Here is a 17,167-nt window from a genome sequence, read left to right as displayed (position 1 = left end):
TCAGGACCTGACTATTAGTCTAAGCAGTAATGGTAATGATGTAAACACTCTGAAGTTTTTGGGTTTTCATTTGCAGTCAAACTTGAAGTGGTTTTCACATGTAGATTTTGTAGCATCTAAAATTGTAAAAGGCATATTTATGATAAGAGCACTTAGGTCCACTGTTTCAGATGATGTCCTTATTTGTATATATTATGGCCACATTCATAGCTATTTGTCCTATGGTACCTCACTGTGGGCCAACAGTTTTTATGCTAACAGGCTGCTTTTTACTTTACAAAAGAAGGCGGTGAGGTTAATTTGTAGTGTGAATAGAAGAACACATTGTAAGCCCCTTTTCGTGAGTCTTAACATTCTCTCATTTCCATCCTTGTATGTTTTGGCAAGTTTGTTGTATGTAAAAGAAAACATTTCTCACTTTGAAAAGATATCTGATGTTCACAACTATTGTACTAGATCTAAAGATAATCTGTCTACACTAAGGCATAAGTATACAGCCACTCAAAATAGTTTTGGGTACCAAGGTGTTAAAATGTACAATTTCTTGCCTGCATCCATCAAAAACCTGTGTGTTTCAAAATTTAAACATGTTTTAAAAACTACTCTAACCCAGGCTTGCCTGTATAAACATGAAGAGTACTTTGGTTTAGAGTTTTAGTTTTAGTTGCCATCTTGATTGTTTTCTTTTTCTTTTGACGATTGTCATGAACTTTGTACTCAGTTTTAACGACAATAAAGCATTTCATTTCATTTCATTTCATTTCAAACTTGTCTTAATCAATAACGAGTTGACTGTGAAAGTTGGTTGTAAAATCTCAGTTAAAGTTGTAGGGTTATTACTCAGTGATGTTGTTCGATTTATTATGATCTAATCAACTAATTGGATTAATAATGCTTCGAAACAGTATTACTTGAGTCGCATAAAAAACATGGTGGTTGCATGTGTTTTAGTCTTGTGTTTGAACGTGGTTTAGCAAGTCTACACTAGTTCATACAAGATCAGTGTGCATAGCCTCTCGACATTTTATATTTTCAGCACAAATAGCACTAAGAGAGTATTTAATGGTAAACAGTTACCGGTCAAAGACATTGTATACAATGAAATATTCCTCACGAAGCTCTTATTAGTCATGAAATAATAAAAATTGAGCATTCTTTATAAAATTTCAATAATTAAATAATTATACTGCTCATGAACCTAAGAGACCTCGGTTGTAACATTTTTAACATATCTAGTAGGTCGCCGACTGACTAGCAGGTTCATTGGAGTAGTATGTTTTCTGTGATTGGAGTTAGGTTGGCCATTCTTGTCTAAGTCGTTCAATAGCCTCCTCGTATGTTGGTAGTCCTGCCACAGCTGTGTAGCTGGGGAGAGATTCAGAGTTGTATCCTGACTCGACTTGAGCTTGAGCCTCTGTTATACGGACCTCCAGCACTAAAACCACAATTACAATGGTTAAATGAAAAAAGGACACGTACAACAATATACTACTACAGCAATTTACTTTCAGAAAAATCCCAAGTTATTCTTTTAAAAACTTAATATCAAGAGTCAAAAGTACTCAAAGAGTTCATCACATAATTGGAATTGCACCTACGCTACGGAATTACAATCACTATGGTCAAGTTTATTTTTATGATTCAGGAAATAAACTGTTCAAAAAGAGAAAATAAAAATCGTCATTCAAATCTTATAAAAGAGTAATCTAACCTATTTCAACAATTCACTTTCAAGCTTTTAAAACTTTGGGACAGGTATAAGAGAATCTCTACTGAACAACGTGAGAATGTGAGTAAGCTAATAAGACCAAGAGCGGGGATGATGTACCCGAATCTTCACGAAGCAATTAGAAATATTTAAAATTAGTGCACATCAAGTTTTCAAACAACTCTAAGAATCTTAATACAATTACTCGAATCCAAGCACCAAGTTTTGAGTTTCTACTGCTTTCTCTTATCGCTATTGAATAGTCAGTTGAACAACTAGACAAAATCTTAACCTCGAGCTTCTTATATTTGATTTCGTGACGCAAAAGAGTCACTTTAAACCCTTATTATGAACTATTCTATTATTGCTTAATATTTTTTTGTATAATCATTAATTATTTCATAAACCATATCTCTGGTTGACTCACATCTTGGTTGCCGCTGGCAGGACTCGTGGATACAGACGCAGGTACAGAAACACACGATACAAGACATTAAGGACACAATTATCACGATTATGTTCCAAACCACCAGGTCTGCCAAGAGTCGGTCGTCGTACTCGTCGTTGCTTGTCGTCTCTACAACACTCGACTCATCGTTGACAGGTGCAAAGTTGGGGAACTCACTCATCACTGGTTCACTGACACTTTGTGTTAGGTCACTCTTGACTTATTCTTTGCTGTGTGCTCTCGACACGTTGGTAGTCCGTATGACAAGCTGGCACTCGCAGTTAACAATGTCCATTGTCACTTCACCCCACTGTCCTGTAAAACAGATGTCACAGCAGACCTGTTTTGAACCCGAATGGAAACAGATCCATTCTCATTTGATTTTTACTTAAATATTTCCTCATGTCATATTATTCATTATTTATTTAAAGATTACTTGTTTATGGAAAGAACAAAAATCATTAAATCAATATTTGAAATTATTGAATAAGTAAATTTTGAGTAGACAATATCTGATAATGTAAACAAACAATAAACAGTATCACAATATTTCTCTTGAATTAATAATATTGTTATTATTCATCGTTCTATTAGGTGTAACCCGTCGAAGTCGACGATTACTGTTGAGGTGTCATTGGTGGCAAGCAAAATCATTTAACTATCAATCGATGATAAATAACTCCATTTTTGGAAAGTTTAGGTTGTTCGTGATTCAGCAGCTAGCTTTAGATACGTCCGATCTCAATTCTCAATAATAATTAACTTAAACGAAAACTGGAATTTTACTGAAGGTTCTTAGGTCAAAACATATAGGATAACGTAATCACAATTGAGTAAATGTATCTTAAATTAAATTCCATATAAATTCCCTATATATCGCAGTACACAGCACAACACAATTTTTGTGAACCGTTGCTAGTTTTTAAAACTGATAATACAACATTATGAGTTTAAACTGAAGAGTGTCTTACTATCTATCTTATGTTTGTATATTTAACACAAAAAGTTGTAATTTAAGTAATTTTTCATCTTACCTCTCAAGATTAATTTTAGTTCACTTAATTAGTGTTTAATTTAATTATTCAGGTTGGCCTAGGTCAACAGTCAAACATTGAAGTCAGATAGGCCAAGTATCCCAGCCTTAGACTAGCTACCATCTGAGAGAAACATTACGAGCCAGGTAGTGAGGTAGTGACATCGTTCAAGTAAGCTACCAACATCGATGTTTACAGTCCAACTAGACCGGACTAGGCTAATACTCTAAACTGCTGCCGCTCCGCTCCTCACATCACCAGTGGGCATTGGAGCGACCCTCAGCCAAAGGTAGCATTGAAAACCGACAAATCACACTTAGTCCTATCCTATTTGTTGGTAAAACATTTTCAATGTATCTATTCATTCTTGTTTATATGTATTTCTTTTCTCTTTAGTACATCCTAAAACGAATGTTTAAGCCCAAAAGACACTTTAAAATTACATGTAGACTAGATTGTAGTTATTGACATAGGAATACTTACTCAGAGTATTGCCGTGCTATCCACAAAAAACATTACTAAGATTCGAGGCTAGAATGGCACACTACAAACTAACACTGAAACTGAAACTGGTTGTCAGACAGACTGATTGAGAGACTAATACTGGCTTATCAGCTGGTCCGTGGCGGTAGATGACGTCATTTTGACAATAGACGGGACTGACGGTTGTGTACTTACTTATTCATTGTGACGTCATGGTTTCAAATGATGACCAAAAGCTTGGTCATCACAAAACACACTACCCAAACTTCAGCCTGTGATGTAGACCTAACCACAGCCCTTATTTATTGATACGATTGACGCCAAAGACAAGGATAAATATAGTTCTCTCGTAATGCCGGATCTTTCTAAGCTATTTTATTACATGAACACTGAAATGCTATTGGCTAAAATGAAATATTATGGCTTTGACGAAAATAATTTGAAATTGATAAGGCCATACTTAGACTCTAGGCTGAAAGTGACGTAGTTAGAGAGTGAAACATAAACCCTTACCTTACTTTACCTAGTTGGCGACTCAAAACTAACTGAAACGTAAACCCTGCTTGTCAAAAATCAAGGAATCCCTCAAGGCAGCTGTCTTGGGCCTGTTTTGTTCAATTCGTAAACGTTAGACCTTCCTTGCTGTGTGCAACATTGTACAGTTCATTGTATGCCGATGACTCACAGCTGAAATCGTCTTACGAGCCATCCCAGATGAGAGCTTTACGCAATTTCATAAACCTAGAAGAAATCCTATGGTGTTCAGAGGCAAACGGGTTGAAACTAAATACTGGCAATCATCCTGTGACGCATACCGCGTCTCGTGCCTTGGTGCAGTCCTTAGAATGCGTTACGTCCTTGAACGCAGTTTTGGGTTCAACGGAGTATCTTTGACCTTTTTGTGACAAGTCAAAGACTCTTAGCGGTGTGGTTGATAGCAGCCTCACCTTCTCTTACAATGTCACACATGCTTTGCAGCGCGTGTTAGGAAGGCTGAGAGGGCTGTACAGGTTCAGAAGTCTTTTGCCAGAATCTGCAAAGCTGTACCTTATGCAGCCACTAGTTCTGTAAGCGTTTACATATTTTCCACCTACTTATGGAAACAGAATCTCTAAAGAAGACTTGCACCGAATGCACAAGCTGCAAAATTCTGCAATTCGCTTCATTTTTGGGCTTAAAAGCACATCTCTCCAATTAGAGCTGTAGCGGGGATGACAAGAGTAGACACTGTTTGCAGAATCATAACGTGCTGCCTGGTGCACAAGGCTCTTGTCCTACAGGAGCCACAGTACCTTCTTGAGAGAGTATCTTTCCGGGAGGAGGTCTCTCAGCGCAGTACCCGCCATGGAAGTCTCCAGTTTCACTTTCCAAGACTTTAATTTGGAAGAGGATGCTTCTCTTACTTCGGCGCTAAGCTGTACAACGACCTCCCTCTGGCCCCCAAAATATTCTCTGCCCTATATAGTGTTAAAATCAAAGTTTTGTATTCTAATAATGGTTATGTTATTTAGATTGTATTGTTACTGTTCCATTTATTTGTTTGTTAGTTTAATTATTGTTTAGTAAGAAGGAAGTTTTTCTGAAAAGCAATTACAGTGAGAAACGCTTCGTGCATTTTTTATTTATGGTTATAGTCTGTCTGAATTGTGAGGCAAAATGGCAAAGTTCGTGCATGTTTTTGAGAGTATACATTTTAGGACATTTCTATAAACGTTTCCTTATAACAAGATTCCTTATAACGATATTCACAAGAACAATATATATATTGTTCATTAACAAGAAGGATATTTTATGTTATAAATCATCGTATGGTCTGGTTTTTAAAGTAGAATATTTTGGCGTTGGTTAAGTTAGTTAGAAGAAGATCAACGAAGAATTATTGCCGAATAAAATAAACCTTACTACCTTTGAAATTACTACTTTTTTACTCGTATTTCATGTGTTATTTGACGTACCAATGACTAATAGAACCTAAACATAACCAAGAGTAGTGTTAAAAAGCAGCTACGCTATTTATAAAAAAAGGAAAATGTAAACAGGTTTTATTTACAGCGTGGAGTGAACCTTTTTTATTTTTGGTAGATCTTTCGAGCACAGGTCGACCACTAGTGTATATTTAATACACAAGCTGCATTGCAATAGGCTTTTTTCATTGTAACCACTACCTAGTAAATAATAATTATTATCTTTATTGATTCCTTTAAATATTTCTTCACATAACCTTAAAGTTGTAGTTGTGTTGACTGTGCATATTGTATTATATTTCCTTAATTTTGTATAGTGTGGTGACAAATAACGTTCGTACCACAAGCCAAAAGGGGTTTGCAAGCGAAAGTAGCTGTTTTTGGTACGCAATCGTGTGTTATAAGTGAGGCGCAGCCGAGCTAATTTATTTGTGATTGAAATATACAGGGTGAGTTTTAATTGTCCCCCCCAACTTTTTTCTACATTTTTTCAAATATCAATCCCAGACCACTTCCAAATATTGTTGGTTAGGAAGTACTTCATTTTGACAAGGTGGTCATTTCCGGCTGCCATCTTGGATTCGCCACATTGGATGCAAAATATTTTTTTAAAATGTAAAGGTGGGGTTGTGACCCATTAATACGAACTAGATTTTTACCCTGATTACAATTCCACAAACTGTTTTTTTTTTAATCTCGATCCATTCCAAAGTTATGAGGGATTTTTATAACTTTATCTTCAGCCCATTTTAACATTGTGCATTTCCAAACTAAGACCATAATCTCAAAATAGTGCTAGATAAAGATAAGAATACACCACCAATCATTGTTGACCTATTTTCACTTGGTAATGACGGATGTAATTTTTTCGGCCGTCATCTTGGATCTGCCATTTTGAAATGTGATAAATTATTTTAAATATAAAAATAAAGTTATAAAAAGCCCTCATAACTTTGGAATGGATTTACCATTGACTTTGGCGTCAATCGTATCACTAATAAGTTCGTCAGGGCTATACACTGTGTGTTTTGTGATGACGATGTTCACTTTCCATGCATTTCTCCAAGACGTTTAACCATGACGTTATAATGAGCAAGTAAGTACACAACTCTGATTTGGATATCCTCAGTATCGTCTGTCGTCAGAGTGATGTCCACAATCAGTTTCAGTTTCAGTGTTAGTTTGTCGTGTGCCATTCTAGCCTCGAATCTTAGGCGTGTTTTCTTTGGATAGCACGGCAATTCTCTGTGTAAGTATTATTATGCCAATAACTACAATATATAGTCTACATGTAATTTTAAAAGTTTCTTTTTGGGCATAAGATGGGTTTAAGGATGTACTAAAGAGAAAACAAATACATATAAACAAGAATTAATAGACATTCAAAATGTTTTACCAACAAAAAGGACTTTAAAAGTGTGATTTGTCGGTTTTTCAATGTTTAGTAAGTCGCTCCATTGCCTACCCGTGGTGTGGGGAGCGGTGCGGCAGCAGTTTTCGACTGTTAGTCTATCACGGTTAAGTTGGACTGTAAACTTCGATGTTGGTAGCTTACTTGAACGATGTCACTCCCAGGCTCGTAATGTTTCTCCGGGATTTCTCTTCCTGTTTCTCTCAGATGGTAACTAGTCTAAGGATGAGTTACTTGGCCTATCTGACTTCAATGTTTGACTGTTGGCCTAGGCCAACCTGAATAATTAAATGAAACACTAATTAACTGAATTAAAATAATTCTTGAGAGGTACGATGAAAAATAACTCAAATTACAACACTTTTTTTGTTAAATATACAAACATAAGATAGATAGTAAGACACTTTTCAGTTTAAACTCATAATGATCTATTATCAGTTTTAAAAACTAGCAACAATTCACAAAAACTGTGTTGTGCTGTACTGCAATATATAGAATTTATTTGGATTTAATTTAAGATGCATTAACTCAATTCTAATTATGTTATCCTATATGTTTTGATCAAAGAACCTTCAGTAAAATACGAGTTTTCATTTGAGTTATTGATAAACGAAATCGGACGTATCTAAACCTAGCTGCTGAATCACGAACAACCTAAACTTTCCAAAAATGAAGTTATTTATCATCGATTGAAAGTTAAATGATTTTGCTTGACACCAATGACATCTCAACAGTTTTGTCACTTCGACGGGTTTCACCTAATAGAACAATAACAATTAACAATAAACAATAATTCAAGAGAAATAATGTGATAATGTTTATTGTTTGTTTACATTATCAGATATTGTCTACTGCAAATTTACTTATTCAATAATTTCAAATATTGATTAAATAATTTTTTTAAATTTTATTATTTCCATAAACACGTACTCTTTAAATACCTATATTACTACTAAATAAGGAATAATATGACATGAGAAAATATATAAGTCGAAATCAAATGAGAATGGAAATTTGCTTACTGCAGGTCTGCTGTGACAGCTGTTTAACAGGACAGTGGAGTGAAGTGACGATGGACTTTGTTAACTGCGAGTGCCAACGTGTCGAGAACACAAAGCAAAGAATAAGTCGAGAGTGACTTAACACAAAGTGCTAGTGAACCAGTGATGAGTGAGTTCCTCAACATTGCATCAGTCAACGAAGAGTCGAGTGTTCGTGTAGAGACAACACGCAAAGATGAGTACGACCAACTAACTCGTGGCAGGCCTGGTGGTTTGGACCATAATCATGATCATTGTGTCTTGTATGGTGTGTTTCTTTATCTGCGTCTGTATCCACGAGTCCAGCCAGCGGCAACCAAGAGGTGAGTCTGCCAGAGATATGGTATATGACATATAATGATAATACACAAAACTATTAAACAATAGTAGAATAGTTCATAATTAAGGTTAACAGTGACTTTTTTGCGACACGAAATCAAATATAACAAGCTCAAGGTTAAGATTTTGTCTAGTTGTTCGACTGACTATTCAATAGCGAGAAGAGAAAACAGTAAGAAACTCGAAACTTGGTGCTTGGATTCGAGTAATTGTAATAAGATTCTTAGAGTTGTTTGAAAATCTTGATGGACATTAATTTTAAATATTTCTAATGGCTTCGTTAAGATTCGCGTACATCCCCACTCTTGGTCTTATTAGCTTACTGATCGTTAGTTTGAAGTGAATTTACTTTGGGTATTTCTTTGATCAGCAGCTCCTTCTTCAATTTGAAGCATTCCTCTAAACCAACGGATTTTCTCCATAGTCCTGAAAATTCGGATGATAACAAATATTTCAGGTGCTCCTTTTTAATGTATACCACCACAAACTCTGGATTACAACTGTACAGCCATCATATTTAATGCTTTAAATATTGTAGCAACACCATTGGAGGTTGGTCGATTTATCCTATATTGTCTGTTAGTCAGAGTATATACCCAGCATCAACACATTCTCACGTTGTTCAATGGAGTTACTCTTATACCTGTCCCAAAGTTTTAAAAGCTTGAAAGTGAATTGTTGAAATAGGTTAGATAACTCTTGTATAAGATTTTTATTACGATTTTTATTTTCTGTTCTTGAACAGCTTATTTCCTGAATCATAATAAAAATTAACCTGACCGTAATGATTGTAATTCCGTAGTGTAGGTGTAATTCCATTTCTGTGATGAACTCTTTGAGTACTTTTGACTCTTGGTATTAAGTTTTTAAAAGAATAACTTGGGTCTTTTCTGAAAGTAAATTGTTGTAGTAGTATTTTGTTGTAAATGTTATTTTTTTTCTTTTAACCATTGTGGTTATTGTTTTAGTGCTGGAGGCCCGTAGAACGGAGGCTCAAGCTCAAGTCGAGTCAGGATACAACTCTGAATCTCTCCCCAGCTACACAGTGGTTGCAGGACTACCAACATACGAGGAGGCCTTTGAACGACTTAGACAAGAATGGCCAACCTTTCCAAGGAGCTTGTTAGTCGGCGACCTACTATATATATATATATATACATATAAGTCAATAAGAAAAATTTTACAACCGAGTTCTCTTAGGTTAATGAGAGGTATAATTATTTAATTATTAACATTTTCTAAAGAATGCTCATTTTTTATTATTTTATGACTAATAAGAGCTTCGTGATGAATATTTAAATGTATACAACGTCTTTGACCGGTAACTGTTTACCTTAAAAAACTCTCTTAGTGCCATTTGTGCTGAAAATATAAAATGTCGAGGGGCTATGAACACTGATCTTTTATGAACTTGTACATATATGTAGACTTGCTAAACCACGTTCAAACACAAGACTAAAACACATGCAACCACCTTGTGGTTTATGTGACCCCTTTTATGACTAGTCAAGTAATACTGTTTCCAGGCATGGCCATAAAATGTAACAAGTGCTATTAATAATCCAATTAGCTGTTTAGAGAATAATAAATCGAACCACATCACTGAGTTATAACCCTAAAACTTTAACTGTACTTTTACAACTAACTTTCACGGCAAAATTAAATAAATCCATAGAAGTGTACGACAGTGGATGAGAATTTGGTTTTGATCTCATAATTTTAAATTCCTAATCTTCGAATAAATTAAAATTTTATAACATAAAAAAATCTAATAATTTTTTTTATTAAAAATTGTTTTAAAAGTTCATGAAAATGTGAAAAACTTTAAGTAATTTTTTTTATAAATTTATATTTTTTCAATATTTTTAATTTTATTGGGCCTACGCAGTTTTTCCATCAAAAAACACTTTGCAAGTAACCAGAAATCACCTACTTCTTTCTTTCAATTACAAAAAAACCCATCAACACCCATAAAAGTATTCACCTCGCTATTGATGCAGACAAGTTTCCACGAACAGGTGGAGAATTCACAAGACAGCTTCAATACTTTCAAAAGCAAACAACAAGCCTGTCTAATTAACAATTCAAACAGTCGAGTTCGTCTTAGATTAACACAAAGTTTACCATCATTTAAACTTCTGGAAGCTGTAAATACACAAGTTTATCTCAAACTTAGTCCCAATCAGCTTTTTAGTTGACGGGATGAATTAGCCTCATCATCAGGGGATCTACGTGAGCGCATTCAGTGTCTTGACACATCCCTTGGCAATGTTAGTGTCAAAGACTAAAGAATAAAACTTGTCTTGCGTGTGTGTGTTAGTAAACATAGTTAGTATTCTGGGAAACCACACTGAAGAGTGTACCGTGGATTAATAGTTATTTGTGCAACTAGTGAGCATAGTGAGCAATTGCACTTTGCACATTATATTTTTCCTACAGTTACCATAAAACAAATAAATTGGTAGAGAAACGTGACATATTTTTACACAGAAGTGAACTTTTAATATGACATTTAATGATACAACCGTACAACAGCTGACCAGCTGATTTACAGCCAGTGCTGCCAACGTATTTCGCGCGCATACGACCTTGTCTGCATGTTACGCGCTCACTATTTCGTGCATTCACGTTGCAAGTCTGGAATGAGACAAAGTAATTAGAGTGAGACAATGTTAACTTAACATTGTCTCACTGGTGAGTGAATTGGCCACTTTGCTTTCTCAAATCAGTGAGAGAACATGTACATTGTTAGGTAACTCTAGGAAAGCATACTTGTTGTACGTTTATCGTCTTTATGGAACAGCTGAAGATTGTAATCAATACTGTAATCAATTATCAATCATTGAGATCATAACCAGTGCTGAAAGGGACATTTTCCTATGCGCACTCAAGGTTAGGTTAGGTTATGTGCGCTCTAGGTTCCTGTGGGAGTCAAAGCCGAACACAGGAATACTAAATTTCACGTGTTAGGATGAATTTTACGTACTAGGCGGAAGTGGACGGAATAAATGGAGTGTCCTGGGAATTAACTGTAAATAAAAGTTATGAGCGATACTTTTTATCACGACGCACAAATAATTTCACCTAATAATATAGATAATTAAATTAAAAAAATGAATTGATAACACACCAAGTGACAAAAGAGTGTCACGTTTTGTTCTATTGCCAAAATTAGGCCGATGACGTTTACAAGGTAAAATAGCAAAGAATTGTGATAAAATATACAGTATTCACTGTGCTTTTTGCATTGAAATAATGAGGGGATTTATCTAAATTTTGTAGTAATAGCATAATATTATTTTGGTAGACGTTTGATACAAATCTGTGGTAGCTATGTTTTACAACCACAACTAATGTGATTGGTCTAGTAATATCTGTAAAAATAGTTTTTGAGTTGGTACCTTAAATTAAACGATCACGTTTTGGCAAATGGATTAATTGGTGATCCTGTACTCGTACTGTATGTACTCCTACAAATTGCTTCCAACTAAATCAACTCCTCGCCTTAGGTTCCATTTATGGTCACTAGGAGAGCCACTTATTGGCACATTTGTGTCGAAAAAGCAGATTTCATAAAGAAGAAAATAAAATAATCCTACAGCGTTTTTACGTAAACCAAATAGAAAGTATCGTAAGACACTTTTTAACGACAAAACAAGGTCATATATTGGTAGGCACGTACCTGGTGATAGGCATCATATATTTTTTCCTCGCCGACAAGTTTTGTAAACTTGGCGAGGCCATGCATGTAAAATCTTAAATAAATATATTTGAATTTGAACACCTGTTTTCTTGACTTCATTGACGATCAGGAAAGCTGATATGCATTGTTATCTAAGAGGTTTAGTGTGTTTGGAAATATTGTAAACAATACTCAAAATGGTGTTATCGCAAGCTCATAAAGGGTATGTTGGTAATGACATGTAGTTTGAAGCCCCCCAATTTTAACAGCTCACTAACAATAGTGCCTACTACTTGTATAAGTAAGAGGAATGATGGAACATTGAGTAAACACAGAATTGAGTACTAATATTTATTGGGCTCATAATAAGAGCACATTTTTTTTGCATTAGATAAAAGTCGAACTTTTACCCCATTTACATATCTACACAGTACAGTACATGTGTAAATACACATTTTAAGGTGCATTATTATTTAACTGGATTATATCACAATCGCAGTAACAATTAATTCATTGTTGGTCTAAAATTACGTCTATTTAGCTTATAAACTTCATAAACTTCAACTTCAGAAACTAATAAACTTCATAGATATCTGTATTAATGGTTCTGAATATGATTATGTTGAAGAACTTAAAAGATTTGAGATAAATTTGACCAATGATACAAGTCATATTAAGAATTTCAAATTCTTTTCTTTTGGAAAAGAAACCCTCATAGTTAATCAATGATTTCATTGAACAAATCACATTATCTATTATACACTACTGTCATAATCAGTGTTTTTGGTTAGTGATCAAATAAATACTAACTAAAACTGTGACAAATGTCAATATGAGTAATGGTTTGAAATGTAATGTTTGGGTTCAAAGGTTACTTAACCTTTAGTTTGTTACGTTTGAATTAATTGAACATCAGCGACAAGTTTTGTAAACTCAGTGAGGCCAAACCATTGCAATATTATGAATAAATATATAGTTCAATCACGAATGAATTAGCTCGGCTGCGCCTCGCTTATAACACACGATTGCGTACCAAAAACAACTACTTTCGCTTGCAAACCACTTTCGGCCTGTGGTACGAACCAAAACAAAAAATAGCCATTTTTTACTGTAGTTACATTACATTATTACATATGTAGTTACTGTTCGAGATAAAGTTGTGTATTTACAGCTTCCAGAAGTTAAAATGATGGTAAGCTTTGTGTTAATCTAAGACGAACTCGTTAATTAGACAGGCTTGTTGTTTGCTTTTGAAAGTATTGAAGCTGTCTTGTGAATTCTCCACCTGTTCGTAGAAACTTGTCTGAATCAATAACAAGGTGAAATCTTACATGGGAGTTGAGGTTTATTTTGTAACTAGCTGTACCCGCGGGCTTTGCCCCGTTTAACTTCATAAGTGAGCTCGTTCGCACGTCCTGGTTTAAGTTCGTTCGCTACGCTCACTCATCTTTACGTTGAGCTCGTTCGCTGCGCTCACTTGCCTTCGGGTTAGCTCGTTCGCTACGCTAACTCGCCTCCAGGTTGAAGTTCGTTCGCTACGCTCACTCACCTTTTGGTTGCAAATTAGCTGTTGTCAAAAATTAAAAAAAAAATAATAGTGCTGCACCCTGTTGGTAATCCTTGTAACTTTAATGCTATTGAACATCATAGAACAGAACCAAATTGTTTAATTGAAACAGCTGTTAAGATTCATTAATTCCATTTAAATATGAGTACTCATAAGGTTAACATGGGAGACTCCAGAGCCACTGGGGCGGAGCCCGAGAGTCCGATCAAAATAAAAACAACTTAGTTTTCCTATTTAATGCCTAAAGAATCAGTGTACCAAATTTCAGCCTCCTAGGTAAATGGGAAGTAAGAGAATTAGTGATGAGTGAGTGAGTCAGTCAGTCAGTGAGTCAGTGAGGGCTATGCCTTTTATATATATAGATTGAAAGAAATGAAAAAGAAATGAAGAAATGGAAGATATGATTTCTGGTTACTTGCAAAGTGGTTTTTGATGGAAAAACTGTGTAGGCCCAATAAAATTGGCAATATTGAATAAATTTAAATTACACACAGCCTATACGTTTTTATTATTTTATTTATTTATTTTTACAATTTTTTACATTTATTAGATTTTCTTTAGTTATTGTATGAATTTATTGGAAGATTGGGAATTTATAATTTTGAGATCCAAACCTAATTCCCATCCACTGTAACACTTTTATAGATTTATTTAATTTTACTGTGAAAGTTAGTTGTAAAATCACAGTTAAAGTTTTAGGGTTATAAATCAGTGATGTGGTTCGATTTATTATTATCTAAACAGCTAATTGGATTAATAATAGCACTTGTTGCATTTTATGGCCATGCTTGGAAACAGTATTACTTGAGTAGTCATAAAAGGTGTCGCATAAAATATCTGGTGGTTGCATTTGTTTAGCCTTGTGTTTAAACATGGTCTAGCAAGTTGTGTAGATATGACATTTCTCCTTAAAACTTTCATATTTTATAGTTTAGGTTTTATGGCTCAACAACATTTCAGAAACATGCCTAAGGCCGAAATCACAATATTAGCCAATAGCAATTTTGGGAGTGGTTGATTTAATTAACTGTCATGTTGATTTGAATAAAAATAAAACAGCTGATGCTGATAGGATTTTAAACTAGATTATACAAATTCAATGATCCCAGCACAACTATCTGATACGATTTTATGTAAATAATGTTGCCTTTTAAACTAAGTTCAAAATGTCTCTTACTTATATATTTTACCTACATTGCTTTTACCTGATGGCCTTAGTCTGTTGTATAAGTCACTTTCTTACAACTGGCCTTAAACCCCCTAATTCATGATCCTGTCCCAACGATCCTTTTAGCTGGTACCTCTTTTGTGTAACAGTTGTATAGTATGGATTTAATTGTTAAATAACATTTAAAAAATTAAAACTGTTTCGACAACTACTAATAATTTTGTAAGGATACAGATAATATTGATAGAAATTCTTTGTGTGTTCTTTGTGTAGGTTATTTACGAAAATTGTGATATCAATTAGCTGCATGCCACAATCGACGCAACAATGATTAGTTATTATAGATATTGACCAAAACGTTTTACGAGTGGTACACTTAACACTGTTTTTTGATAAAAAAACATTATTACAATCATAAATTAAAATAAAAATCCCAAGAAGAACATGCAATTTTTATTTTTGACTAAATTATTGATTGAGTTTTAATATTTAAACACAACAGTAGGCAAGAATGTCTTACAATACAAACACTGGAGGTTAAATACAAACCTTTCCTGATGTTTCTTAACTAAGGATTGAATGAGATGTTAAATAGGACTAAATATACCTTAGATCTCTTCTGACATCAAAGATTCACAATCGGGACTGAAATGACAGGGAAAGGGGAGCCAAAGTAGGCATAATTAACCGTTTAAACATTTCTGTTCGTCTTTCGTCAACTTGTAATTCGCGTTTGAACTTGACTTGAACTGTAAAAGCACATTTATTGAGCGAGAGTTGGATGTTTGTAGGAAAATTCTGCAAGGCAAATGTTTAGTACGAATACAGTTTTCATTCAATATTATAAATCACTTGCAAATATGATGAAGGATACATAGATAAAGTAATCGGAGTGTAGTATTTAATAATAGTTTTGTCCAATAAGTAGGAGTGGTAGTTTTATTAGGAATTAGCGAATTATTTTTAGGAGGGATAATAACGTGGCCATCATGGACCGAAGTCCGGTAAAGTTCCCAGAAACCTAAAACATTGTAAAAAACCTTTTTGGCAGGATTTCGATGGTAAATTAAAAAATCGCAAAAACTGCAATAGGTTTTGAGCCATAATTTTCCAGCTTTGATGATTGTACTATTTTGTTCAGAGTTAACAGGACAATAACATACTACATTTTAAGCAAAACCCGCTAAATTTGGTTTTTGTAAAACCAATTTATCCATAATTTAAATGTTTCTAAGGGAAATCATCACTAAAAAATATTATAGATATAAAATACCTGGAGATATAATGAATTAGTACACACATACAATATTTAATCAAAATCGGATTAAAACACACACTTACATACGGACACACAGACACGCACAGATATCTTTTAGAAAACCAATATTTTGGGTTCAGGGTCACCTAAACCAGATATATCTGCCCCCACAATATTAAATACACACTAAAACACTGTTTATATACTTGTAGTCATTATATACATGCCTATGTGTGCGTTTCTGTGTTGTAATAACATTAATCTAAGCGCCTGGTCTTGTACTTAAATGCAGGAGCATTTTGGTACCGGGATCGGCACATTGATTATTAATGATACACATTTTATAGATCGTAGGGATATTATATCAATCATTACATTGTCACTTTAGGACACATTCACAACCAGTTAATTTTAAATGTCCACAAGTCATGAAGGGTCTACTAACCAACTCCTTAATGGGACTTGGTCTCAAGTTCGTCTCCTTAACTGGATTTTAAAACAGCTCGTCGGAGAATAATTCCGCGCAAAAGTTTTACTTTCATCCCAACTTATTTCGCTGTAATGTTCGCAAAACACTAACACAAGTTGTAAACTTATCCCCGTGTTGTTTTAGAGAAATGTACTTGCAGCGTGGAAGCATTTTGTACTACAGGTTTACTTAATCATCAAAGTTTTCGCAGATTGGGAGGTATGAAGAAGAGACAACGTTATTAGGCTTTAAATGGCGCGGTTCTTAAATAAGCATTGTACGTATTTATGTTAAAATTTACAATATTCGATTATCACGAGCCACACTATAGCTGTTCTTCGCAACGGGAAGGGGGAAAAGTATTTAGTAAGTATTAAATACACTAAAGAGAATACTGTTCCTTACATCTTCTGCATAAAGCCGTTACACATCTTTGTTTATAAATTCAGATAAGGGGTTTAAATTTCCTAGGCAACCAGGTACAAGTGGTGGTGGTGTGTGTTTAAAAATACTGTAACCCTACTATTTCATTTGAAAAGATTTGAATATGAGATTTTTTTTATTAAAAGTGCGAACCTGCTTACTTTTAAACTCCT

At 34.5% G+C, this 17,167-nt stretch overlaps 1 protein-coding gene across 1 annotated transcript; it reads right to left on the bottom strand.

The window, feature by feature from the left end:
- Nucleotides 1–1,292: 1,292 nt before the first annotated feature.
- LOC129000210 (protein commissureless 2 homolog) lies at nt 1,293–2,337 on the bottom strand. Its single transcript, XM_054427165.1, has 2 exons — nt 2,136–2,337; nt 1,293–1,435 (listed from the first exon to the last, which is right to left on the bottom strand). The coding sequence occupies exons 1-2, from the start codon at nt 2,335–2,337 to the stop codon at nt 1,293–1,295; spliced, it is 345 nt and encodes a 114-aa protein (XP_054283140.1).
- Nucleotides 2,338–17,167: the final 14,830 nt, after the last annotated feature.

The sequence above is a fragment of the Macrosteles quadrilineatus genome, unplaced genomic scaffold (assembly GCF_028750875.1).
Source record: "Macrosteles quadrilineatus isolate MER2022 unplaced genomic scaffold, UCM_ALF_1.0 Scaffold_8__2_contigs__length_117827958, whole genome shotgun sequence".
NCBI classification, from domain to species: Eukaryota; Metazoa; Arthropoda; class Insecta; order Hemiptera; family Cicadellidae; genus Macrosteles; species Macrosteles quadrilineatus.
This window is presented reverse-complemented; position numbering and strand designations above follow the sequence as displayed.

Bases quoted from the DNA above. Each gene is read 5' to 3' on its own strand.
- LOC129000210 (XM_054427165.1), bottom strand. From the start codon at position 2,337: ATGAGTGAGTTCCCCAACTTTGCACCTGTCAACGATGAGTCGAGTGTT. The intron at 1,436-2,135 runs GTGAGTCAACCA...TTGTGGTTTTAG, and splicing joins CTGCCAGCGGCAACCAAGAT to TGCTGGAGGTCCGTATAACA.